The sequence below is a fragment of the Nycticebus coucang genome, chromosome 21 (genome assembly GCF_027406575.1).
Source record: "Nycticebus coucang isolate mNycCou1 chromosome 21, mNycCou1.pri, whole genome shotgun sequence".
Lineage (NCBI taxonomy): Eukaryota > Metazoa > Chordata > Mammalia > Primates > Lorisidae > Nycticebus > Nycticebus coucang.
The window spans coordinates 52219760-52245443 of NC_069800.1; the positions used below are offsets into that span (position 1 = coordinate 52219760).

The 25684-nt window shown below is 47.2% G+C and overlaps 3 protein-coding genes across 6 annotated transcripts; 2 read left to right on the plus strand and 1 right to left on the minus strand.

Annotated features, from left to right (window-relative positions):
- The first annotated feature begins 130 nt into the window (after positions 1-130).
- Positions 131-17860, plus strand: ZSWIM3 (zinc finger SWIM-type containing 3). 2 transcript variants are annotated; one of them, XM_053573976.1, is made up of 2 exons: positions 131-519; positions 15469-17860. In XM_053573976.1, exons 1-2 carry the CDS (start codon positions 365-367, stop codon positions 17429-17431), a joined length of 2118 nt encoding a protein of 705 aa, XP_053429951.1. In that variant the 5' UTR covers positions 131-364; the 3' UTR covers positions 17432-17860. The 2 variants fall into 2 exon arrangements, with proteins under 2 accessions (XP_053429951.1, XP_053429952.1); XM_053573977.1 differs by lacking the exon at positions 131-519 and adding an exon at positions 12638-12757.
- Positions 17861-19435: 1575 nt separating this feature from the next.
- On the plus strand, positions 19436-22585 carry ZSWIM1 (zinc finger SWIM-type containing 1). Of its 3 annotated transcripts, none has more exons than XM_053573981.1 (2): positions 19436-19722; positions 20437-22585. In XM_053573981.1, the coding sequence occupies exon 2, from the start codon at positions 20583-20585 to the stop codon at positions 21951-21953; it is 1371 nt and encodes a 456-aa protein (XP_053429956.1). In that variant the 5' UTR covers positions 19436-19722; positions 20437-20582; the 3' UTR covers positions 21954-22585. The 3 variants fall into 3 exon arrangements, with proteins under 3 accessions (XP_053429956.1, XP_053429954.1, XP_053429955.1); XM_053573979.1 differs by having other exon boundaries at positions 19436-19621; XM_053573980.1 differs by having other exon boundaries at positions 19442-19573.
- Positions 22586-23186: 601 nt separating this feature from the next.
- SPATA25 (spermatogenesis associated 25) lies at positions 23187-24336 on the minus strand. Its single transcript, XM_053573994.1, has 2 exons — positions 24197-24336; positions 23187-23823 (listed from the first exon to the last, which is right to left on the minus strand). Exons 1-2 carry the CDS (start codon positions 24249-24251, stop codon positions 23201-23203), a joined length of 678 nt encoding a protein of 225 aa, XP_053429969.1. The 5' UTR covers positions 24252-24336; the 3' UTR covers positions 23187-23200.
- Between the last annotated feature and the right edge of the window lie 1348 nt (positions 24337-25684).

Sequence of the window (25684 nt, forward strand, 5' to 3'; positions counted from 1 at the left end):
CTGTCAGTCTTCTGGTGGGTGTGGCTACCTTTCTCTAGCAATTGGAGAAAAAGAGTGCCAATCTGAGTATCTTGTGTGTGATTGGATCTGACAGTGGGGGGGGGCAGATCCTCAGGACTGGTTAATAACGACTGAGTGTCTTTTTCCTTCTGTCAGATAGCGAAGACGCCCCCCAGCCTCTTATAATCCCTATCAAGCTTAGAGCTTCTCCTCAGCTCCGTGATGGGCCATCTAATTGGGGCGGTCCCTTAAGGCGTTCTGGGCCCACGCCAGCCTGTAAACCCACATTGGGTGCCCTCTGACCCTTAGCGTGATCTTAGGAACGGGCTGGGACCAACCCCTAGTGTGAGCTGAGGGGGCGGCCATGGAACTGGGCAGCTGCTTCAAGACCTATGAGGACTTCAAGGAGTGCTTCAGCGCCTACAAAAGGGAGAACAGGTGCTCCTTCATTCTCAGGGACTGCGTCTCTGTACGCTTCCACAACCTCAACCATGGCACCGCCATCCGCGAGGACATCCTGTAAGGGCGGGGCAGAGCGGGGCTGGAGGGTGGGGAGGGGGGCCTAGAGGAGGAGGGAATGAACTTGGGCCCTGCTCTGTTGTCTACGTAGCCACTCATTCAACAGGCACTCATTTAGCACCTGCTGCGTGCCTTGCGTTTTGACCACCCACCCATCACTTTCACTCCACAAGCTTTACTGGAATTTATAGTAATTGTCATTTCTCCTTTTTTTTGAGCCCCTGCAGTAACCCAGGTACAAGTATAGCCTTCACAAAATGGATAGAAACGCCTTGGCGATAATCTCCTTCATCAGCTCCTCTTTACAAAGCAGTAACATGGCTATCTGTTGGTTAGTTCGTTCATTCATTCATTCATTCATTCATTCATTTTGTAAATGGTTTTTGAGTTCTTGATATTAACAGCCGTTTTTCAGACACTTTCCATGTCCCAGGCGGCGTTCTCTCCTTTATGCATGCTTTTACCCTGGAGGGCTTTTTTCAGAATTATAGGTAGATATTCTTTTTCCCACTTGACCTATGAGAAAACCGTCTTGGAGGCTAAGACAGGGAGGGATAGAAAACTCAAGCGCCTTCAGGGCTCAGGTGAAACAACCCAGTGTAAGAATTTCACTTTTCACCCTTAGAAGAAGAAGGATGAAACTGAAATAACTGACACCAGGACTTTGTGTTAAGACAAGAGAAGTGTAAACTGGGAAAAAATGGAGAAACAGGTGCCATCTAATCAACTCCAGCCAATGGCTGCCACATGAAAAGAAAGACAAGGTGTTGCTAGAATTTTGGGCAAGAACTGTCAGAAATGCAGAATTTGTCCGAATTTATCCATTTTTAAAAGTTGGATATGGGGGCAGCGCTGGTCCCATATGCCGGAGGTGGCGGGTTCAAACCCAGCCCCGGCCAAAAATCACAAAAAAAAAAAAAAAGTTGGATATGAATTCAAAATTTAACACATAGCATGTGGTCCAACTTGGAGAGTTTAAGCAAATCTGAGTTTGAGACCTGTATCGAGATGTTTAGCCAAAGCTCCCCAACCAGGGTGCCAAGCTATATTCTTTTTCCTTCTCTGAAGTCCATCTATATTCTGTGCCAGGTATAGATGACATAAAGATGAATAGGTATCCAAACTACCACCTAGAGCTTAAGGTAGGATAGACTTAGACTCAGGAGAGCTAACTAGCATGTGATACTTTTTTTTTTTTTTTGTAGAAACAGAATCTCACTTTATCGCCCTCCGTAGAGTTCCATGGCATCACACTGCTCACAGGAACCTCCAACTAACTGCTGGGTTTACGTGATTCTCTTGCCTCAGCCTCCTGAGTAGCTGGCACTACAGGCGCCCGCCACAATGCCCAGCTATTTTTTTGTTGCAGTTCGGCAGGGGCCGGGTTTGAACCCACCACCCTTGGTATATGGGGCTGTTGCCCTACCCACTAAGCCACAGGCGCCGCCCTAAATACTTTCTTTAAAAATGATGTTGCAGATAAAGATGGACAAATGCCCGGGAGGTAGGGAAAGGCTTACGCTGGAATGAATGGCTTTTCTGGGCTATAAATGAATGCAGAGTACTAGGGTAAATCTATGATTAATTACTCAAAAGCATAGAGGAGTTTGACCAGAAGAACCTGTGCAAATTAGCCAGGCATTGGGGTGGGCAGCTGTAGTCCCAGCTACTTTGGAGGCTGAGGCAAGAGAATCACTTAAGCCCAAGAGCTGGAGGTTGCTATGAGCTGTAACGCCTTAGCACTCTACCGAGGGCAACATAACAAGACTCTGTCTCAAAAAAAAAAAAAGCAGTAGCAGTAACTGTGCAGAAGGGAGCAAGACACAGATATATGAAAGAAAGTGGCACATTAGAAAAACAGTGTGGGACGCTATGCTTGGCAGAAGATAAAAGTCACCTGCAGTCTATCTAAAGTTTCTTTTTCTTTTTTTTTTGAGACAGAGTCTCGCTTTAACAACCTTGGTAAAGTACCATGGTGTCATAGCTCACAGCAACCTCAGACTCTTGGGCTCAAGTGATTCTCTTGCCTCAGCCTCCCAAGTAGCTGGGACTACAGGTGTCCACCACAATGCCCAACTATTTTTTAGAGATGGAGTCTTACTCTTGCTGAGGATGGTCTTGAACTCCTGAGCTCAAGCAATCTACCCATCTCAGCCTCCCAGAGTGCTAGGATCATAGGCCACCACACCTGGCCTATCTGAAGGCTTTTTAGATACTATTGTGAGGTATTTGGATTTTGTCCTATGTGGACAGCACCTTGCTAAGCAATGAAAAGAATACAAAAAAATTACAATTGCCCCTAAACACCTTTCTGAAATACCACCCCCAGTGTCTAGCACAGAGCATGGCCCATAAAAGGCATTAAATAATTGCTTTTGTTTTGGTTTTGAAGACATTGGATCTTGCTGTGTTGCCCAGGCTGGTCTCAAGCTTCTGGGTTTAAGTGATCCTCCCACCTTAACCTCCTGAGTAGTTGGGATTACAGGCAACAAGCCAGTGTGCCTGGCTCAAGCATTAAATAACTGTTGGATGAGTGAGTTATCAACTACTAAACATGTGATCCAGGCAAATGGGTGCTGCAGGAACTCAGAAGAGAAAAATCACTGTGGGCTACAGAAGTAAGAGAAAGGGAGACTTGAGCTCATCCCTCAAAGACGGGAGGCATCAGGCGGTATATTGGTTTTCTATTTCCAGCTCTAACAAATTACCACAAGTTTAATGGCTTAAAATAACACAAATTTATTATCTTAAAGTTCTCTAGGTTAGAAGTCAGACACAGACCTCACTGTGCTATTAAGGTGTGTGGAGGGCTGTATTTCTTTCTGGAGTCCCTTGGGAAGAATTCATTTCCTTCCCTTTGCCAGAGGCTGCCATTGTTCCTTGATTTACAGCTCCCTTCTCCCATCCTCAAAGCCAGTAATGGCAGGTTGAGTCTGACCTTGCTTCTGTTGTCATATCTTTGTCCCTGACTTCTGTCTGCTGCCTCCCTTTTCTACTTTTAAGGATCCTTGTGATTATGTTGTGCCCACCCAGATAATCTAGAATAAATTCCCTATTTTCAAGTCAGCTGATAGCAACTTTAATTTTCCTTTGCTGTGTAAGCCAACATATTTACAGGTCCTAAGAGTAGAACAGAGACATATTTGGGGGGCCATTCTGCTTACTACAGGAGGATTAACATCCTGGAGGAAGAAATGATGCGAGTTGGTGCAGATGTTAACATGATGTGCTTCTATTAGAAAGCACATCATAGTGATGTAAGTTTGCACATACAAAGCAGTAAAGAGACCTGCTTAGCTAAAAGGATGGATTTATGCTGTAACAATAGGAAGGAAAATTGGAGGAAACAAAATAAACAGATTGGAGGGCTCAAATTAGTTTCATTCTTTTTTTTGTATCCGTTTCTGTAGCATGCCATGGTGTCACACAGTTCACAGCAACCTCCAACTCCTGGGCTTAGGGGATTCTCTTGCCTCAGCCTCCCGAGTAGCTAGGACTACAGGCGCCTGCCACAATGCCTGGCTATTTTTTTGTTGCAATTCAGCCGGGGCCAGGTTTGAATCTGCCACCCTCAGTATATGGGGCCAGCACCCTACCCACTGAGCCACAGGCGCCGGCCCATTTATTTTTATTTTTATTTTTAAAAATGCATTTGGTTTTTGCTGTTTTTGATGCAGGGTGTCACTGTGTTGGCTGGGATAGAGAGTGCAGATCATAACTCACTGCAATCTGCAACTCCTGGGGTCCAGCGATCCTCCTGCCTTAGCCGCCTGTGTAGCTGGGACTACAGCCATGCTCCATCGCCCCTGGCTAATTTTTTTTTTTTTTTTTTTTTTTTTTGAGACAGAGTCTCACTATGTTGCCCTTGGTAGAGTGCTGTGGTGTCACATCTCACAGCAACCTTCAACTCTTGGGGTTAAGTGATCCTCTTCGCTCAGCCTCCCAAGTAGCTGGGACTATGGGTACCTGCCACAGTACCTGGCTATTTTTTTGTTGCAGTTGTTTAGTTGGCCTGGGCTGGGTTCGAATCCGTCACCATTGGTGTATGTGGCTGGCGCCATAACCACTGTGCTACTGGAGCGAGTCAATTTTTCTAGATCTCACTCTTTTTTATTTATTTATTTTATATATTTTATTTTTTTTGAGACAGAGTTCCACTCTGTCACCCTTGGTAGAGTGCTGTGGTGTCACAGCAGCTCACAGCAACCTCCAACTCCTGGGCTTAGGCAATTCCCTTGCCTCAGCCTCCCGAGTAGCTGGGACTATAGGCGCCCGCCACAATGCCCGGCTTTTTTTTGTTGCAATTTGGCCGGGGTTTGAACCTACTACCCTCAGTATATGGGGCCGGCGCCCTACCCACTGAGCCACAGGTGCCACCCGATGAGGTCTTACTCTTACTCAGGCTGGTCTCAAACTCCTGAGCTCCAGCAATCTTCCTGCCTCAGCATCCCAGAGTATAGGATTACAGGATGAGCTACCATGCCTGGCCTTGTTTTTGAGGAGTTAAAAAATTGTTTTCAAACAGTACAGAAAGGCCTCAAAAGGTCACTTCCACTGTGTTTGTAGAAGGAACCAGGTTTACCTTCCTGAGAGAAAGTGGGCCTGAACAAACGTATCTTGTATGTGTATATGTTTGTTTGCTTTTTTAACACTAATAGCAGCATGCTATTCATTCATATCCTCCTGTACCTGGCTTTTCTCACTTATCAGTATATATTGGGTGATTATTCCATTGTATGGACAGTTTGATTTGATTTCATTGATTTTTACAGTTGTTTACTTAACACTCACTCCATACGTGTGTCTGAAGATACGTTGAAAAAGATAAATTCAGCTCCGTGCCTGTAGCTCAGCAGCTAGGGTACCAGCCACATACACGAGAGCTGGTGGATTAGAACCCAGCCTGGGCCTGCCAAACAACAATGACAACTATAACAAAAAAATAGCCAGGCATTGTGGCGGGCGCCTGTAGTCCCAGCTACTCAGGAGGCTGAGGCAAGAGAATCGCTTAAACCCAAGAGTTTGAGGTTGCTGTGAGCTGTGACTACATGGCACTCTATGGAGGGCAACACAGTGACTCTGTCTCAAAAAAAAAAAAAAAGCTCGGCGCCTGTGGCTCAAGCAGCTAAGGCGCCAGCCACATACACCTGAACTGGCAGGTTTGAATCCAGCCCGGGCCCGCCAAACAACAATGACGGCTGCAACCAAAAAATAGCCGGGCATTGTGGTGTGCGCCTGTAGTCCCAGCAGCTTGGGAGGCAAAGGCTGGAGACTTGCATGAGCCCAGGAGTTGGAGGTTGCTGTGAGCTGTGATGCTACGGCACTCTACCCAGGTCGACAGCTTGAGGCTCTGTCTCAGAAAAAAAAAAGAAAAGATAAATTGGTCCTAGCACTCTGAGAGGCCAAGGCGGGTAGATTGCCTGAGCTCGTGGGCTCCAGACCAGCAAGACCCTGTCTCTAAAAAAGAAATAGCCGGGGTTAGCACCTGTGGCTCAAGGGGGTAGGGTGCCAGCCCCATATGCCAGAGGTGGTGGGTTCAAACCCAGCCCCGGCCAGAAACTGCAAAAAAAAAAAAAAAAATAGCCAGGCAGGGTGGCACCTATAGATCAGCGAGTAGGGCGCCGGCCCCATATACCAAGGGTGGCAGGTTCGAACCTGGCCCCGGCCAAACTGCAACAAAAAAATAGCCGGGCATTGTGGCAGGCACCTGTATAAAGCTGTAGTCCCAGCTACTCAGGAGGCTGAGGCAAGAGAATTGCTTAAGCCCAAGAGTTAGAGTTGCTGTGAGCTCTGATGCTACGGCACTCTACCAAGGTTGACAAAGTAAGACTCTGTCTCTAAAAAAAAATAGCCGGGCTTTGTGATGGGTGGCTATAATCCCAGCTACTCGGGAGACCGAGGCAAGAGAACCGCTTGAGCCCAAGAGTCTGAGGTTGCTGTGAGCCATGACACCATAGCACTCTACCAAGGGTGACAAAGTGAGACTCTCTCTCAAAAAAAAGATAAATTTTGACTCTGCCCTCATGGAACTGCCTCTCTAATCAGAAAGACATTATGTTAAACTATCATCACAGAAATAATTATTTCCTTAAATGGTAGTAAGGTCTTCAAAGGAAAAGTCCAAGGTGCTGAGTAGTAGAATGATGGAGAAACTTAATCTGGTTGGCAGGAGTCAGGTGTGGGTGCTGATTAACACTTGATACCAGTGCAGCCTCTTGATCAGAAAAAAGGCTGCCATCCCTGACATTTTGCCATGACAGCGTATAAAGCACACCTACCTGATCCTCTGAGACATCAGAGGCAAGTGTTGTTATTCCCATTAAATGAATGAGTACATGTAAAGTGTTTACAATAGTGCCTAATTCATAGAATGTTTTCTATAAATTGAACATCATCATTGTTATTATTGTGCAGATGGAGAAATAGAGCCAGGAGAAGTCAAACATTAAGAGACTAATAGTCTCTATTTCCGTGCTTTACCTTGAGACTCAGAGTTTAATTACCTCATTCTTTGTTTGATTGGGTTTCTTTTTTTTTTCCTGACAGGGTCTTGCTTTGTTGCCCAAGCTGGAGTGCAGTGGCTGGATCTTGGCTCACTACAGCCTTGAACTCCTGGGCTCAAGAAATCCTCCAGCCTCTACCTCCAAAAGTGCTGGGATTACAGACATGAGCCGCCACCCCCAGCCTTGATTATCTAATTCTTTGAAGGCTGAACTTCTCAAGAGTTGCACATGCTTGAGAAAAAGGGAGAAGGAAAGATTAGAATAGGCGGTGCCTGTGGCTCAAGGAGTAGGGCGCCGGTCCCATATGCCGGAGGTGGTGGGTTCAAACCCAGCCCTGGCCAAAAAAAAAAAAAAAACAAACAAACAAAAAAAGAAAGATTAGAATAGATATAGTGCAGGGGAGGGCAGGAGCAGGGACTAAGGCTGAGGGAAATAATAAGAGAATCTGTGATAAAAAGGACCCTCAGGCCGGGCTCAGCGGCTCATGCCTATAATCCCAGCACTTGGGAGGCCAAGGCTAGTGGATTGTTTGAGCTCACAAGTTGGAGACCAGCCTGAGCAAGAGCAAGACCCTCGTTTCTAAAGATAGCTGAGTGTTGTGGCAGGCACCTGCAGTCCCAGCTACTTGGGAGGCTGAGGCAAAAGGATTGCTTGAGCCCAAGTTTCAGGTTGCAGTGAGCTAAGATGCCTCAACACTACCCAGGGTGATCAATTGAGACTCTGTCTCAAAAAAAACAAAACAAGGGCAGCGCCTGTGGCTCAGTCGGTAAGGCACCGGCCCCATATGCCGAGGGTGGCGGGTTCAAACCCAGCCCCGGCCAAACTGCAACCAAAAAAAAAATAGCCGGGCGTTGTGGCGGGCGCCTGTAGTCCCAGCTACTCGGGAGGCTGAGGCAAGAGAATCACTTAAGCCCAGGAGTTGGAGGTTGCTGTGAGCTGTGTGAAGCCACGGCACTCTATTGAGGGCCATAAAGTGAGACTCTGTCTCTACAAAAAAAAAAAAAAAGAGAGAACCTCACCTTAAAACCACCTGAGTGTGAGTCAGGAAAGTCTGGATTTGGTACAATGAAAGCCAGAAAAAAACAGGAAGAGGTAGAAAGGAAGGGGTTAAGTCAGAATAGGGAGTAGGGTGAGATTTCAAGAAACTATAACAGCACATAGGTGTTAAAAACTGAAGAATAGACCCAGCCTATTCTTTTTTTTTTTTTTGCAGTTTTTGGCTGTGGCTGGGTTTCAACCTGCCACCTCCAGCATATGGGGTTGGCACCTTACTCCTTTGAGCTACAGGCGCCACCCATTGCTAGACCTCTTAACTGCTGTCCTTAACGACTGGGCTTTGATAGCTTTTAATGTCACTTGTTAATTTATTCCTTCAATAAACTTCTAGTAAAAGGCTGTTTACCTTGGACCAAGCATTGAGCTGAGGTACAAAGATCAATAAGTTGCGGGCTCTGCCCTTGAGGACGATAATAGACTTACACTAGTTTAGGAGGTGTAAATTCATGAGCAGTACAGACCTTTTGCAGAGACAAGCTGACTCCTGGTTGAGATATTGTGAAGGATATTCTTGCGTCATTTATTGCACATTGTGTTGGGCTTTTTGAGTGATACCTGGCACACATATGCTTTGGTATGTGTGCCACTCTTGAGAAATGCTTTTAAGAGGTAATTTTCTAGCTGTTTCCGCAGCCAAATATGCATACTATATGGTAGTCAGGTGAGATGATTTAAATAAGAGTTGATTTCAGCTCTTACTCCACTAAGCGCTCTGGGGTAAGAGAGACTATGATTTCAATAGTAAGCTCTTATTATTAATATTAGACATAATATTTAGACATAAAGTTCCTTGCTAGAGTAAAGCAAGTAAAATAATTTGAAGGAAACCATTTGCTCTTTTTTTTTTTTTTTTGGTAGAGACAGAGTCTCACTTTATCACCCTCGGTAGAGTGCTGTGACGTCACACAGCTCACAGTAATCTCCAACTCCTGGGCTTAGGCGATTCTCTTGCCTCAGCCTCCCGAATAGCTGGGACTACAGGCACCCGCCACAATGCCCAGCTATTTTTTTGTTGCAGTTTGGCTGGAGCTGGGTTTGAACCTGCCACCCTCAGTATATGGGGCCAGCGCCCTAGCCACTGAGCCACAGGTGCCGCCCAAAGCCTAAATTTTGACCTTTGTGATTTCCTGTTATACATTAACATTCTGTTTATAGCAAGTAGAGCTATTGAAACTGTTTTGTCCATAGCTGATTCATTTAATTTCACTAAATTATGCTGACAAGGGCGCAAAGCCTTTGTGTTTCATTTATGATTAGAGCTAGCATTCAGAGAAATCAAGATACCTTAAATTTTGGCTATGTGCCTTGGGTGTATCTAAACTGTGGCCTCTACTTTTTTTTATTTGTTTATTTATTTATTTTTAGAGACAGAGTCTCACTTTATCACCCTCAGTAGAGTGCTATGACATCACAGCTCACAGCAACCTCCAAGTCCTGAGTTTAGGCGATTCTCTTGCCTCAGCCTCCCAAGTAGCTGGGACTATAGGCACCTGCCATGACGCCCGGCTATTTTTTTGTTGCAGTTTGGCTGGGGCTGGGTTTGAACACACCACCATCAGTATATGGGGCTGGCACCATGCTCACTGAGCCACAGGTGCTGTCCTTATTTTTTATTTGATATCCTTATCAACTGGGAAGCATCCATGATCTTATTCCAGGTTCCCCTCTCATATTTTTATGATTGTTGTGTTTTTCTTTTGGTTATGGTTTTTGGGGAATTGATGTTCTTGAAACAGTCTGTGAAGTATTTTGATGTCTCTCTCCATTGCTATTCAACTACCATTTTTTTTTTTTTTTTTTTGTAGAGACAGAGTCTCACTGTACCGCCCTCGGGTAGAGTGCCGTGGCGTCACACGGCTCACAGCAACCTCTAACTCTTGGGCTTAAGCGATTCTCTTGCCTCAGCCTCCCAAGCAGCTGGGACTACAGGCACCCGCCACAACGCCCGGCTATTTTTTTGTTGCAGTTTGGCGGGGGCTGGGTTTGAACCCGCCACCCTCGGCATATGGGGCCGGCGCCCTACTCACTGAGCCACAGGCGCCGCCCAACTACCATTTTTTTAACACTTGTTTGTAGCTTTTCTTAGTTTTGGCTAAAAAAAAGAAAAGAAAAGAAAAATCCAAACATTTGTTTGGAACTCATTCCAGATACTCTGCTAGGAACTACACAGGCATTGTCTGATTTAATCCTTACCACAACTTTTGGCTAGATCCTGATTACAGTTTTCATTAAACAAAGCCATGTAGGAAAGCAAAAATCATGACACAGAAATCTTTCTAATAAAAGTACTTATTAAACTAGTCACTATCGAACCATTCTTTCCTGCTTATCCCTGCCAATCCCATCAGTATGTTTGGTATGCTGGGCATGGGGGCTCACGTCTATAATCCTAGCATGCTGGGAGGCCAAGGCAGGTGGATTGTCTGAGCTCAGGACTTTGAGACCAGCCGGAGCCAGAGTGGGACGCTATCTCTAAAAATAGCCAGGCCTTGTAGGCACCTGTAGCCCCAGCTACATGGCAGGCTGAGGCAAGAGAATCACTGGAGCCCAGCAGTTTGAGGTTGCTGTGTGCTATGATGCCACAGCACTCTGCCGAGGTCGACAAATCAAAACTCTGTCTCAAAAAATACACACACACACACACACATATATAGTCAGTTTCTGGCTGAAGAATAGCTATGGCAAACATCAAGGTAATACAATGCAAATAAAACCAAGTGCAAAGTGAAATCGCACATTTCCTAAGAGTTCTAGGACTGGCTGAAGTCCTTGAAAGTCAATAGAGAGCTTCCAGCCTTATACCAGTTAAATAAAGAAGGGAAATCAACAAGGATGATGAGACCATAGAAATTTGAAAAGCAGAGTATTTGCATAGCAAATAATTAAATTAAGCCCTTAAGAAATTCGATGAATCTCAGGAATATTTTAGCAACATGGACCTTTTTATTTTTTTTTGGAGACAGAGTCTCAAGCTGTTGCCCTGAGTAGAGTGCTTTGGCGTCATAGCTCACAGCAACCTCCAACTCTTGGACACAAGTGATCCTCTTGCCTCAGTTTTTTTCTATTTTTAGTAAAGAAAGGGTCTTGCTTTTGCTAAGGCTGGTCTCAAACTCAAGTGAGCTCAAGCAATCCACCCGCCTTGGCTTCCCAAAGTGCTAGGATTACAGGTGTGAGCTATCTCTGGCCGCAAAACTGACCTTTGTGTATTGCAAAAGTGAAACAGGAAATGAAGTATTAAAAGTGTTTGGGAAAATTATACCTATACTAGGAAAAAAAACAGTTGATGCTCTAAGTGGTTCTTTCATTGTGCTAAGAATTGGCATATAGAAAAAAGAAAAGAATTGTCATATAACCTCCTTTTACCAAATATAATAATAACTTCATAATTTTGTCCCTTATTTTTTGAGACAGAGTCTCACTATGTCACTCTCAGTAGAGTGCTGTGGCGTCACAGCTCACAGCAACCTCAAACTCTTGGGCTTAAGCGATTCTCTTGCCTCAGCCTCCCAAGTAGCTGGGACTACAGGTGCCCACCACAACACCCGGCTATTTTTTTGTTGAAGTTGTCATTGTTGTTTAGCTAGCCTGTGCCGGGTTCAGACCCACCAGCCTGGGTGTATGTGGTCAGTGCCCCACCCACCCTTTTGTCCCATTTTTAAAGGTAAACTTCCACCCAAATGTTGTTTTCCACTATTTACTATAAAGTGTTGCTGGGAATATTTTCAGCTGTAATTAACTGAAGACCCTGACTCAAAAGGGCTTATTAGTTGCCAATATTTAGAAGCCCAGAGATGGGCCTCCATAGGTGATTGTTTCAGTGCTGGGGCCCTTCACAGCTTTTCATTCTGCCATCCTTATGTTTCAGCTTTGTCCTGAGGATGGCTTCCCCCCATCAAATAAATGCAGGAGTTATATCCATAAGAAAAAGCCTTCCTTGATTTCCTACAGATTTCCTATCATGTTTCTTTGTCCAGAATTGGGCCAATACCCATGCCTATTTCTAATGAGGCTACGTCACTTGCCGTAGACTAGCCCTGAAGCACTGTAGCTATGGGGGGGTTGGGGGGGGTGGAGGTGGCAACCTGAATGAATCCTTGAGAACTTCTTTAAGCCTGTTAAATGCAAAATATAGATGATAATAGAACTCTTTTTCCTAGAGTAAAATGATAAGCTCCTGGATATCAGGGGCTTAATATAGCCTGGTATATCACAAATCCTCAATACATGTAGCAGTGGTAGAGAAGAATTAAAAGACTTAACATATTAGATGTAGGCAAGGAGGAATTCAAAAGAATGCCCAGGTTCCTACCCTAAGAAATGCAGACATTAGTAGAGCTAAATGGTTGGCAGTGACCAACATCTTTTTTTGGAATAGCTCAACAAACATTCACTAAGTACATATTAAGTCAATATACTTTCAGGTGCTAGTTAGGTAGGTTAAGATGTTGAGCCAGCAGAAAGGTCGGATCCTATCTACAGGCTTAAGGAAAGCTTTCTAGAAAAGAGAATGGCTGCATGTAGTCCTGAAAGATGAGTTAGCTTTGAGATGAAGAAAAGATGGTGAAGGGTGAAAATCAAGACTGGATAGAGAAGGCAGAGGACACACAGTGATCACACCTCACTAGCCTTTTCATGCTACTGGACAGATGGCAACTGTCCCTGCACTGTGCACACAACAGGTACAGACATTCTCAGCCCCAGGCCCCTCCACCCTGTTATTATGGGTCTGTCATATCCTGTTTTCCTAAGCTTGCCCCACTGGGTAACCAAACAGGACCAGCTGGATTAGAGTGTTTGGAAATGTGTGGGTAGAGCTTCCATGATATGCCGAGTCAAGACAGGGGCTGAGATTTTTTTCCTCTCCACTGGTCTTTGGGGTGGGACACTCCCTGAGGAGGCAGGGGAGTGACCTGACCCACTCATCCGTGATTCATGACTCATTTGTCCAGTATATCATTGATGAGCATCACTGAAGGAATAGCATTGTGTTAGGTACTTGGAGTAACTTAGTCCTGACATTTGATTGTCATCCCCCATCTGACTGATGGGAAGGGCACTGCATAAATATCCAGCAGAATGTCACAAGGCATAGGAGCTGTACTGACAATAGTAGCTAACTTTTATTTAGCATAAATAAAAGGCAGAACCAGGCTCTGGGCTAAATATTTTGCCAGTGGCTCATTTAATCATCATTAAGAACTCTAATGAGCTTGCCTCATTTTCTAACGAGAAAACTGCACACAACACAGTGTGAAATGACTTGCCCAAGGTTGAACAGCTTCTGAGTGGCAGAGCTAGGATTCAAATCCAGGCAGTCAGCCAGTAGTGTCCCTCATTTTTAATCACTAAGTATACTGCCATTTGGTGAATCTGGTAAGCCTTTTAGGTTAGTGCTATGAATTCAGAAACAAGAATAATCACTGTCGGCTCAGCACCCATAGCACAGTGGTTGTGGCACCACATACACCCAGGGTGGCGGGTTTGAACCCAACTCAGGTTAGCTAAACAATGATAACTACAACAAAAAATAGCCAGGCATTATGGCAGGCACCTGTAGTCCCAGCTACTTGGGAGGCTGAGGCAAGAGAATTGCTTAAACCCAGGAGTTTGAATTTGCTGTGAGCTGTGATACCACAGCACTCTACCAAGGGCAACATAGTGAGACTGTCTCAAAAAACAAGAATAATCACTGTAGCGTATTAAGTATCCACAAAGGATTTCCAGAGAAGGTGGGACCTGGTTTGGGGCTTGAAGCATGGGTTGAATGGGGGCGGGAAAAGAAAATGAAGAAATATTCAATTTAATTATTCTTCTTGTTTGAATATTTTCAGCTTAGAGACTAGTAAGGACCCTAAATATTATCTAGCCCATGTTTATCAAACATTTTTAGCGCCAGGTGCAGTGGCTCACGCCTGTAATCCTGGCACTCTGGGGGCTGGGGTGAGTGGATTGCTTGAGCTCAGGAGTTCCAGACCAGCCTGGGCAAGAGTGAGACCCCAATCTCTACTAAAAGTAGAAGAACAAACTGTATGGTGGTTTGTACCTGTAGTCCCAGCTATTTGGGAGGCTGAGGCAGGAGGATCACTTGAGCCCAAGACTTTGAGTTTGCTGTGAGTTATGACACCATGGCACTCTACCCAAGACAATGGAATGAGATTCGTCTCAAAATATAAAATAAAAAACAAAAAGAAAGATAAACTGAATTCTCCCTAAATGCTCTCTAATCCTAAAGGACCCTGAGAGCTCAGCTGAGAACCACTGATCCAGCCCAGTACACTCAATCCTTGATTTTAAACTTGCTTTCCACCTCTGGAGGAGGAAGAGAAGGGAGTAGCTTCCAAAGGACAGAAGTGACCCAGACTTTTTTTTTTTTTTTTTTTTTGAGACAGAGTTTTACTGTATTGCCCTCCAGCTCACAGCAACCTCAAACTCTTGGGCTCATGTGATCCTCTTGCCTCAGCCTCCCAAGTAGCTGGGAGTACAGGCACCTGCCACAATGCCCGGCTAATGTTTCTATTTTTAGTAGAGAACGGGGTCTTGTTCTTGCTCAAGCTGTTCTCAAACTCCTGAGCTCAGGCAGGCCATCTTCCCTGGCCTCCCAGAGTGCTAGGATTACAGGTGTGAGAGAGGGACATTTTAAACAGAGGGTAACCAGCTCTGACTCTGCTGCTACCTCTTGTCTAATTTCTCTTGTATCCTGTCTCTGAATTGTTGGCAGCTACAGATGGCAACAGAGAGAATTAAAGGAGTTGAGGCTAAGAATTGCTGTGGAGGAGCAATTCTTTTTTTTTTTTTTTTTTGTAGAGACAGAGTCTCACTGTACCGCCCTCAGTAGAGTGCCATGAGGTCACACGGCTCACAGCAACCTCTAACTCTTGGGCTTACGCGATTCTCTTGCCTCAGCCTCCCAAGCAGCTGGGAAAGAGGAGCAATTCTTTTTTTTTTTTTTTTTTTTGTAGAGACAGAGTCTCACTTTATGGCCCTCGGTAGAGTGCCGTGGCCTCACACAGCTCACAGCAACCTCCAACTCCTGGGCTTAAGCGATTCTCTTGCCTCAGCCTCCTGAGTAGCTGGGACTACAGGCTCCCGCCACAACACCCGGCTATTTTTTGGTTGCAGTTTGGCCAGGGCTGGGTTTGAACCCGCCACCCTCGGTATATGGGGCTGGCGCCTTACCCACTGAGCCACAGGCGCTGCCCAAGAGGAGCAATTCTTAATGAAAGAGCAGGATACTCTGGGATCAGAAAGAGGATATAAATCTTCCATCCTTAATTCTATACTACATTGTTGTTTCCAGGAAACATTAGTCAATATAAATCCCTACAGGATTTTATCTTTATGGGGGAAGTGGTCAGCACCTTTCTTATATTGTCATTTCTACCTTCCCTAGATATGTGCAGGTGAAGTTTGTCTGTATTCGGACCCAGTCAAACAGGAAGAGAACACGGGAGGCGGACGTATGCCCAGCATATGTGCTCCTGCAGTACAACGAGAGATTGGATAGACTATTCATCAGTGAACTGAACACCCAGCACATGCATGGTAACTCCAAAACTGCTGGTGCTGGAGGAGACGCTGCTGGCAAATGTCAAAAGGAAATGTGCCTACAGAAACTTCAGCCTGTCCAACCCACAATCATTAAAGACCTTGACACTGGAAAGTCCCCTGCTGAAACACTGTTTTGTCTAGAGAAGGTACAAGTGCCCTCGAAGCCAGAGCAGGAAGGCATCACTGCTTCTGACCTGGCCAAGATAGCAAAAGTGATGAAGAACTTTCTTAAAGTAGATGAGGGTTCCATGGCTTCCTTCAGTGTGGGTGACAGCCAAGACCTGGACCGCCTCAGCTTCCAGAGCAGCAAAATGAGTGACTTGTTCATCCGCTTCCCAGAGAATCTCTTGCTACACAGGGTGGAGAATGCCCAGGGCCATATCCTCTATGCTTTCTTGGTGGAGAACAAGGAACGAGAAGGTCGAGTGGTACACTTTGCTGTGCTCAAGGCAGAGACAGCCACCTCCGTGGCCAAGATGCTGAGCATCTTCACCGAGTTCAACTCTGATTGGCCCAAAGTCAAGGTGGTCTTTGTGGACCCTTCATTCCCTCACCGGGCCATCCTGCAAGAGATCTTCCCTGCTGCCCGCATCCTCCTTTCCATCTACCACACCACCCGACTCTTGGAGAAGAAGTTGCATCGTAGTTCTGCAAATCCATCTTTTAAAAGGCTCATGAAGGAAGCCCTGCGGGAGGCTGTGTTTATCACCTCTGATGCCAGCCTGAAAAATCTCTGTCAGATGTCCCAGGTCCTGTTAGATGAGGAACTCTTCAACTTCCTGCAGACCCACTGGTTCACCTGTGAACTGCTGTGGTACATGCATGTCAGGAAGGGCCTGCACGCCTGTAACACCTACATGGACAGCCTAGACATTGTCACCAGCAAGGTGTCAAGCCTCTTCCGGGAACAGCAGTCCCTGCTGGACTGCATCCTCTGCTTTGTAGATTACATCGACTTCTTTAATACCAAAGGCTTGAAGAACTTGCCCATGGCTCCTCCCAAGTTAAAGAGAGCTCGGCCAGCAAGCATGGGACCAAAGTGTAAGAAGGCTTTTAGAATCTGTGCTGGGACCCTCACCAGAGTCCCTGTGGAAGAGACAAAACCGAACACACAGCAGGTGCTGCTGGAGCAGCAGCCACAGGTGCAGCCCCCCCAGGCTGGCATGCTAGACACCTTGCACCAGAGTGGCTCCGAACTAGCTTATAAGCTGTGCCACCATGAGTGGGAGGTGGTACGGAACTCCACCCACCTGGTGGAAATGGCTGGCTCCTCGGTGGATGTGCAGCTGCTAGAGGACTCTCACCAGGTTAGCAAAGATGGCTGTAGCTGCAGCTGTTACTTTCAGCAATGGTACCACCTGCCATGCCGGCACATTTTGGCCCTGCTGCACACCAGCCAGCAGCCGGTTGATGAAGCCATGGTGTGTCACCGGTGGCAGAAGAAGTACCAGCACCTCCTTGGGCCCAGTGGAGAGTTGCAGGACCATGGTGTGGTCCCAGACACAAGCCAGCCTGAGAGGCAAGGGCGACACAACATGATTCAGGACCTAAGCAGGGAGCTGGCAAACCTGCTAATGCAGACTGAGGGGCCAGAGCTGGAGGAACGCTGTTCCACCCTGCGCAAGATTGTGGACATCTGGGCTGACCCCTGTCAGCCACCTGAGTCCAGTCAGCAGCCAGGAGATTTCAAGGACGTGGGCTGCCTTCCTTTCCTCTGGGGAAAACAAGAGGAAGGGGAAGGACTTCCTCCTGCTGCAGCCATGATTCACGATGCACTAATACATGGGACCAAAAATCCCTCTTAAAAGTTTGAGTGTTGAAAGTGGGCAGGACAGGCTAGGGGTCTGCATTTTAGCTATTCCCTTCCTAGGTAGGGCTGGGAAGACTTACAATAGGGGGGGAAAGACCCCCACTCTGTGTCAGTCCTTTCAATCCTACCTTTGGATTCCTTGGGACCCTCATTCAATGTTCAAGGCCAAAGTTATCTCCATGCTGAAAGGTCACCCATCTGTCTCCACCAACCCCTGAGATCAGATCTTATTCACCTAACGAAGATGAACCCCTACCCCAAGATAGGGTGATACACAATGGGTCTGGTAAAAGGGCCTATTTTCAGGGACAGAGGGAAGGAGGAGGGTGATCTTTGGCTGTTGCTGCTGTTTATGAAAAGTCTGTTATTACTATTTTTATTTATATTAAAGTTTTGTTTCATTTTTTAAATAAAATCAAATAAGCAGGGGAAGTGTGTTTTGCTTGATTGGGAAGGAAGAGGAATGGCAGAGCAGACTTCTGACTTCACTGTCAGGAAATGGGTGCTCTAGTGTGGATTGATTTTTGTTGTTATTGCAGTTTTGGCCCAGGCTGGGCTTGAACCTGCCACCCTCCGTATATGGGACTGGCACCCTACTCACTGAGCCACTGGCGCTGCCCCTGGATTGATTAATTTTTGAGCCAAGGTATCACTGTCACCCAGGCTGGAGTGCAGTCACGGTTCCTATAACTCAAACTCCTGGGCTCAAGGGATTCTCCTGCCACAGACTCCCAAGTATCGGGGACTATATGTGCCCACCACAATACGCAGCTAATTTTTCTTTTCTTTTTTTGCAGTTTTTGGCCAGGGCTGGGTTTGAACCTGCCACCTCCCACATATGGGGCCGGCGCCCTACCCCTTTGAGCCACAGGCAGCGCCCACAGCTAATTTTTCTACTTGGTAGAGACAGGGTCTTACTCTTGCTCAGGCTGGTCTCAAACTTCTGAGCTCAAGGGATTGCAGGAAGACAAAGCCCAGTGGAGAGGAAGAGCACCCAAACACCATGTTCATAAGAGGAAGAACTTTATTTCAGTCAGAAGAACAAATGGCATAGAACAATTCAAAATGGCCAGGATTCCTGGACTGGTTTGGTCTTTCCTTTTTATCTCCAGTCAAAAAGTTCCAACCCACGGGTACCTTTCTCATTGGTCAGTTTGAATCAAGTGGGAGAAGCTATTCCAGCCTCTACAGAACTACAGGACTTCACAGAAGCGGAAATTTCCAGGTCCCAGGAAGTTAAGCCTATAAATTCCTAAGAGCTGAGTCACCATGGAGAGGACCCTGCAGGTGTATCCTTGGGTTTTCCTTGAGAAGACCTCTGTTCTAAAACTCACCCTTCCCAGGTATCCTTTCTCAAAAAGATCCTCCCACCTCAGCCTCCTAGAATGCTAAGATTACAGGCTGCTACTTGGTAATCTTACTTATCTAAAGCCTGATAGCTACCCAGCTTTCTAGGTCTGCTATCTTCAGGGAAACTGAGGACAAACGATGGCAGCCAATCCACTCTTACACTACAGGTAGTTCACCAGGACTTTAAACAAATCACAGCACCAATCTGCACCTATTTGACTTGTAAAGTACTGAAGGGAGTTGGGCTGAACCAGCAAGATTTGGCTTGGTCAAGGTTATCTGGATTTCCCCAGCTCCTGACCCTTTAACTTGAGGCCTGGGCCTCCATTTTTCCGTAAGGTGGAATACACAATACAACTACACCCTCTCCGAACCTCCAGCGGCTTTGGAGTTTAACACATTCACAAAAAAAAAAAAAAAAATCTGTAAAATACTTCTATTTATTTTCATTTTCGGTCTTTGAGGGAGTTTCCATAATAACGTGCCCTTCCCGTTATCTAGCCCGAAGGGAGGCTCAGAGTTCCAGCCTCCGGGCTCAGACTCACTTAGATGCAAGTGTCCTCATGCTTTGATTGGTTATCGTCAGCCAAGCCCCTCGTAACCCTGGCAACAATACCCGCCCACAAATCGTCGGACCATGATTGGTCTGTAGACTAAAGACTGAACGCGAACTCCTCAGGCCATTGGTCTGTGTCACAGCGAAGCTGACGCTGTGATTGGTAAATCTGACGTCACTCAGAGTCGGCAGGGTCAAATAGGGAGAAATGGCGACGGATCCAGGCTGTGGGTGAGTGATTTCTGGAGGGGTGGAGGTGTGAAGCAGCTGATCACTGCGGTAAGCTATTACACAGCTCCCAAAGGGGTGGGAGGTTGACTTCTCATCTGGCTTCAGCCTTACTCCGAACGAGCATGGCACATCTCCCACCCAGGTTAAAGGTGAGAGGTCGAAGGCCATATTCCTTATCTGTTCCTGGTTTTTGGACCCCACGTGTGGAAAGCGGTCAGGATCCCCAGCCCAAGATTCGGCTTCCAGCTACTTTCAGGGTAATGGTAGGCAAGTCACTTAACTTCTTTGAGCCTTAGTTTCTGACCTGTAAAATGGGGATAATAGCCCCGTTTAGGGCCAAATAGAGAGGAAACATTGGAATAGAGCGTTGCAGTTAGTAGGGGCTATGCACGTTTGTTAGCCCCATTTTATGTTGGAAAGAATTGAGGCTCAGAGAAGGTCACTGACTTGCCCAAGATCACACAGCAAGTTTGGGGCAATTGCAGTTCTCTTATATATACCAGGACCAGAGGACAGAATGGATGCCAAAAAGTAATTTGTAAATATAAAGTGCTATACACATATTTAGAATGCAATCATTTAGGTCTCAGCTCCAACGTCATTCTCCTCCCCCTACCCAGAGAGGCAGTCTTTGTCATCTTAACTAAAGTGTCCCTCCCTTCCCCAACTTGCTCTCTGACTACTCAGTTTTGTTGTCTTTGTACCTTCATTATCCAATATATCCTTGCTTATTTGTTTACATGTTTAGTGTGTATCTCTCCCTAAAATGGTGCTGACACATAGTAAGTGTTCAACAAGTGTCATCTGGATGAATAAAGAGGCAAGTCCCTACTGTCCCTTTAAACCTCTGTTCCTCTCCACAGGCCCATTTTTGGGAAAACATCTGGGAACTGCAGTCTAGCCTCAAGCCTCAGCTTACTTGAAGCTTGAGAGACTCAAAGCCTCCTGGACAGCAGCCTCACAGAGAAAGTATTTTGATCTCAGCATTTAGCCATCTCCCATCTCCCCCATGTCCCTGACAATGATGAATGGGCTTCTGATTAAGAACTCAAGCCCACCTGTGCTGCTACATCAGGTTACCAAGACTGCCCAGTTAGATACCTTTAACTTCCAGAGCTGCTTTATGCAGGGTGTCTTTGCCCATTTCCCTGAGATCTTATTTATTCACCGGACCTATAACCCAAGGGGAAAGGTGTTATATACCTTCCTGGTGGATGGACCTCGGGTACAGCTAGAGGGTCATCTTGCCCGGGCAGTCTACTTTGCCATCCCTACCAAGGAGGATGCTGAAGGCCTGGCCCAGATGTTCCAGGTGTTCAAGAAGTTTAACCCAGCATGGGAAAGAGTCTGTACTATCCTGGTGGATCCCTACTTTCTACCCCTGCCAACCCTAGCCATGGAGTTCCCCACAGCTGAGGTCCTGCTCTCAGCCTTCCACATTTGTAAGTTCCTCCAGGGCAAGTTCTATCAACTATCTCTTGATCGGCCTGTGGAAAGGGTGCTCCTGACTTCACTGCAGAGCACGATGTGCTCAGCCACAGCAGACAACCTGAGAAAGCTGTATGCACTCATGAGCGACTGCATCCCCCCGGCCAAGCTGCCTGAGCTCCATGCACACTGGCTGCTCAATGACCGCATCTGGCTGGCCCACCGCTGGAGAAGCCGAGCTGAGAGCAGCCACTACTTTCATAGCCTGGAGGTCACCACCCGCATCCTCAGTCAATTCTTTGGCACCACCCCATCTGAGAAACAAGGCTTGGCCTCTCTGTTCCGATACATGCAGCAGAACTCTGGAGACAAGGGAAGCTTTAACGTGGGCCTGAGCCCCCAGGACGGTCTTACCCCTTCAGACACCAGCCCTGAGAGCCCCAAAATGGAGCAGTTAGTAGAATCCCTCATCCAGCACTCCCTCAATGCCATCTGCACAGCACCAGCAGCCCAGCTCTGCCTGGGTGAGCTTGCTGTGGTCCAGAAATCCACACATCTCATCGGCTCTGGCTCAGAAAAGATGAATATTCAGATCCTGGAAGACACTCACAAGGTGCAACCCCAGCCCCCGGCCAGCTGCAGCTGCTACTTTAACCAAGCCTTCCACCTGCCCTGCCGCCACATCCTAGCCATGCTCAGTGCCCGCCACCAGGTGCTCCAGCCCGACATGCTGCCCGCTCAATGGGCGATAGGCTGTGCCACCGGTTTAGACAGCATCCTGGGCAGCAAGTGGAATGAGACTCTGGACAAGCACTTGGCAGTGACTCACCTCACCGAGGAGGTGGGTCGGCTCTTGCAGCACTGCAGCAAGGAGGAGTTTGAGCGGAGGTATAGTACCCTGCGGGAACTGGCCGACAGCTGGATCGGCCCTTATGAGCAGGTCCAACTCTGATTACTCTCCACACCCAGAGGTGCACATGCATGTGTACACACTCACATCCACCCTTACACACACACCCTCACACTAGTGTATTTCTGTGGGTCCTCTTTCAGAATAATAAGGACCAAGGGTCTTCTAAACTACCATAGCCTGCTACCTAGAAGGTGCCTAGCTCCCTAAGACAGAAATCAGCAAATCTTTTCTGTGAATGGCCCCTAACCAAGTAATTCCTGGTCTAAGATAAGGGATTGGGTGGCAAGATTGAGGGCTGGGGCTTGGTGACAGCTGCCTCAGTCATAAGATGACTCACCTGACCCATCTTCCTTGAGTGAGCTGGCCTGGGAGCCTTCCCACAAAGGAAGAGGACCCTCTGGGGAGTTGGCTCAGCCAGGCTCCCAGCATTTTCCCCCCTCTCCCATTCTGGAATCAATAAAATTGAATGTTGCACATTCCAGCACTTGTCTAGCTTTTTTGTTCGGTTGAAGGCAGTTTTGGGAGTATGACACTACACGTGAATCCTGGTTCTGCCTTTTACTAGTTATAGGACTTTGGCCATATCCCTTCTCAAGCTTCAATTTGATTTGACTATCTATACAAATGGGGCTTCCCACAGGGTCAGTAAGACACACCTGGTTGAGTATTCAACTAAGTATTAATTTTCCTTGCTTGCTTACAGTCCTGTGACCTGCCTCCAACATGCTGAGAAATTTAAGGCAAGAGGGGAATTCACATAGCCTAGGATTTTGTACAAGAAATTTTGATCAACTACTCAGGAGGCTGAGGCAAGAGAATTCCAAAGAGTTTGCGGTTGCTGTGAGCTGTGATGCTACGGCACTCTACCAAGGATGACAAAGTGAGACTCTGTCTCAAAGAAAAAAAATTTTTGAACAAGTCCTTAAAACAATATAAAGCAGGGCGGCGCCTGTGGCTCAAGGAGTAGGGCGCCGGTCCCATATGCCGGAGGTGGCGGGTTCAAACCCAGCCCCGGCCAAAAAAAAAACAAAAACAACAATATAAAGCAGCCTTGACTCTCCAAACAAGCCCCATACCTCATATCTCTCTGACAAGACCTATCTCCTGTCTTAGTGGTATCTTGAGAAACTTCCTAGGGTCTGGAAGTCCCTAATGAAGGACTGAAATTTGTCAAAATGGCTCAACCACCCACCCTATTGTCATCCTTGCCATAGGCGCTCCCAACGCTGGCTGCCCAAGAACCATACGGAAAAGCCACCCTATGTGTCTAGTGCTATTTCATCCAGCTACAAGCAGGAGCCAGGAGGCTGGCCCCTCCTGGATCTCACTAGGGGCATCTGCCCAGAGGCTGTGTGGGGGTGTGCCTGCTCCCACCGGGCACCCTCCACAGCTCCCTCTGGCTCCGGATGGGCCGTCATGAAAGCTTGAGCAGCCCGGATCAGGTCCTCTTCCCGCAGGCCTGGGACAGGCACGGTGGGGATGCCAGCGATCATCATAGCCAGGGTAAGGATGCAGATGTCGGGCTGGGAGCCAGCCTCCTTCCCTCCTGCTTCAGGGGGCGTTGGCAGAACTCCCGGTGACAGCCCACACAGCAGCAGGGGCCCAGGCCTGCTGGGGCCACCCAGGTAGGGAGCTCTGTTTCTGGAGCAGCCATCCTCCCAGCCCAAGCTCTCTGGCTGCCTCACGTGGGGGAATTTGTGGCAGTATCGGCTGTACTCCTTTCTCCGCAGTGTCTCCCAGCTAGCCCCCCCAGGGCAGCCCCTGGCTTCTGGCATTGCCAGGGCTGGGCCCCAGGCCTGGGCAACAGGTGCCACCTGCTCAGCTTTCTGGCCTAGTCCACCAGAGGCCACCACCACTGGCTCTACAGGACTATAGAGGCCAAGGGATGAGCCTGGAGAAGCAGCCCCACCTGCAGAGACAAGAATGAGATGGAATGTTATTCTTGGTCTCTTTGAGGAGTAGGCCCTGAGGGGCAGGGCACAGGACCAGAGCTTGGGAGCAGAAGCAATTAAGACTAGCCCAAGAGGACTGTGTAGAGATTGGGAATGAGGCATTACTCATAGCCATACTCCAGTCCCCAACACTGAGTAGGTGATTGGTGAAATGTTTGTTGAATGAATGAGTAAGCAAGTGGGAATTTATTCCTTGGCAAGGACCTTTGGAATGGCTTTTTTTCTAAGAGAATTGACTCTGGGCCAGCACCCAAATGCCAGCAGAGCCTCCACCTCCCCAGAGCAAGAAAGCAAATTCTCAAGGGAAGTTGTGGTGCACACCCCCCTCACCTTGACCAGAAGGCAGAAGACCTGGATGAGTCTGTGGAGACACGAAGTAGGACATGGCTGCTCCAAAGCTCCTGTTTGTGAGGGAATAGTCCTCTCTTCTCTACCCTTCTGGAATGTTACCTCATAGTCCCTCCCCTTTACACCTGGAACCCACCTCACAGCATTGACCTGTTAATTCTAGAATCCATACATGTCAATAGGATGGGGTTAAAAGAGCCCTGGACCAGAACCTAGGTGTTCTAGGTTCTTGCCCTTACCTTGAGCAAGTCACCTGGATAGTTTTGTTCCTGATCTCTTTATCTGTAAAGTGAGAGTAACTACCCACTACCTCAATAAGAGTCATAAGGATGAAATGAGATCACTTGTAAGGAAGTAAATGATCAAAGATGGAAATAAAGGAGGCGAGTGCTTTGTGCCTGGTAGTGTGTGTCCCAGGGTCAGGCCCAGATAGCAATCTTTTTCAAAGTTCCTGGAGTGATTATAGTATGTGCCAAATATGTGCCAATATAATAGAATCTCTCTTTTAGGAAAATGCTTCTCAACTCTGGTTGTACATTACAATCTCCAGGGAAACTTTTACAAAAAACAAGGTCTAGGCCTTTAATCTCCCAACAAATCAAATGAGAATCTCAAGGGATGGGGTGCAGGACATCAACATTCTACATCCCAGTGACTCTTAACAAGTAGCCAGGCTAGGAACCACTGGTAGATGATGTCTAAAATGCTCTCCCAGCCGGGCATGGTGGCTCACACCTATAACCCTAGCACTCTGGGAGGCTGAGGCAGGCACCTATAGTCCCAGCTATTCCAGAGGCTGAGGCAAGGGAATCACTTGAGCCCAGGATTTGAGGTTGCTGTGAGCTATGATGCCACAGCACTCTACCAAGGGTGACAAAATGAGACCCCCGTCTCAAAAAAATAAAATAGGGTGGGCGGTGCCTGTGGCTCAGTGAGTAGGGCGCTGGCCCCATATGCCAAGGGTGGCGGGTTCAAACCCAGCCCCGGCCAAACTGCAACAAAAAAATAGCCGGGCGTTGTGGCGGGCGCCTGTAGTCCCAGCTGCTCGGGAGGCTGAGGCAAGAGAATCGCGTAAGCCCAAGAGTTAGAGGCTGCTGTGAGCCGTGTGATGCCATGGCACTCTCCCCGAGGGCAGTACAGTGTGACTCTGTCTGTACAAAAAAAAAAAAAATAGGGTGGCCCCTATGGCTCAGTGATTAGGACACTGACCCCATATACCGAGGGTGGTGGGCTCAAACCAGGCCCTGGCCAAACTGCAACAACAACAACAAAAATAGCCAGGCATAGTGGCAGACACCTGTAGTCCTAGCTATTTGGGAGGCTAAGGCAAGAGAATTCCCTAAGCCCAAGAGCTAGAGGTTGCTATGAGCTGTGATGCCACAGCACTCTATGGAGGGTGACATAGTGAGACTCTGTCTCTAAAATAAATAAATAAAATAAGTAAAATAAAATAAAATGCTCTCTCTTGCT

Coding starts and splice junctions, on each gene's coding strand:
- ZSWIM3 (XM_053573976.1), top strand. CDS start 365: ATGGAACTGGGCAGCTGCTTCAAGACCTATGAGGACTTCAAGGAGTGC. Junction 520..15,468: donor GCCATCCGCGAGGACATCCT/GTAAGGGCGGGG, acceptor TACCTTCCCTAG/ATATGTGCAGGTGAAGTTTG.
- ZSWIM1 (XM_053573981.1), top strand. CDS start 20,583: ATGTCCCTGACAATGATGAATGGGCTTCTGATTAAGAACTCAAGCCCA.
- SPATA25 (XM_053573994.1), bottom strand. CDS start 24,251: ATGTCCTACTTCGTGTCTCCACAGACTCATCCAGGTCTTCTGCCTTCT. Junction 23,824..24,196: donor TCTTCTGCCTTCTGGTCAAG/GTGAGGGGGGTG, acceptor TTGTCTCTGCAG/GTGGGGCTGCTTCTCCAGGC.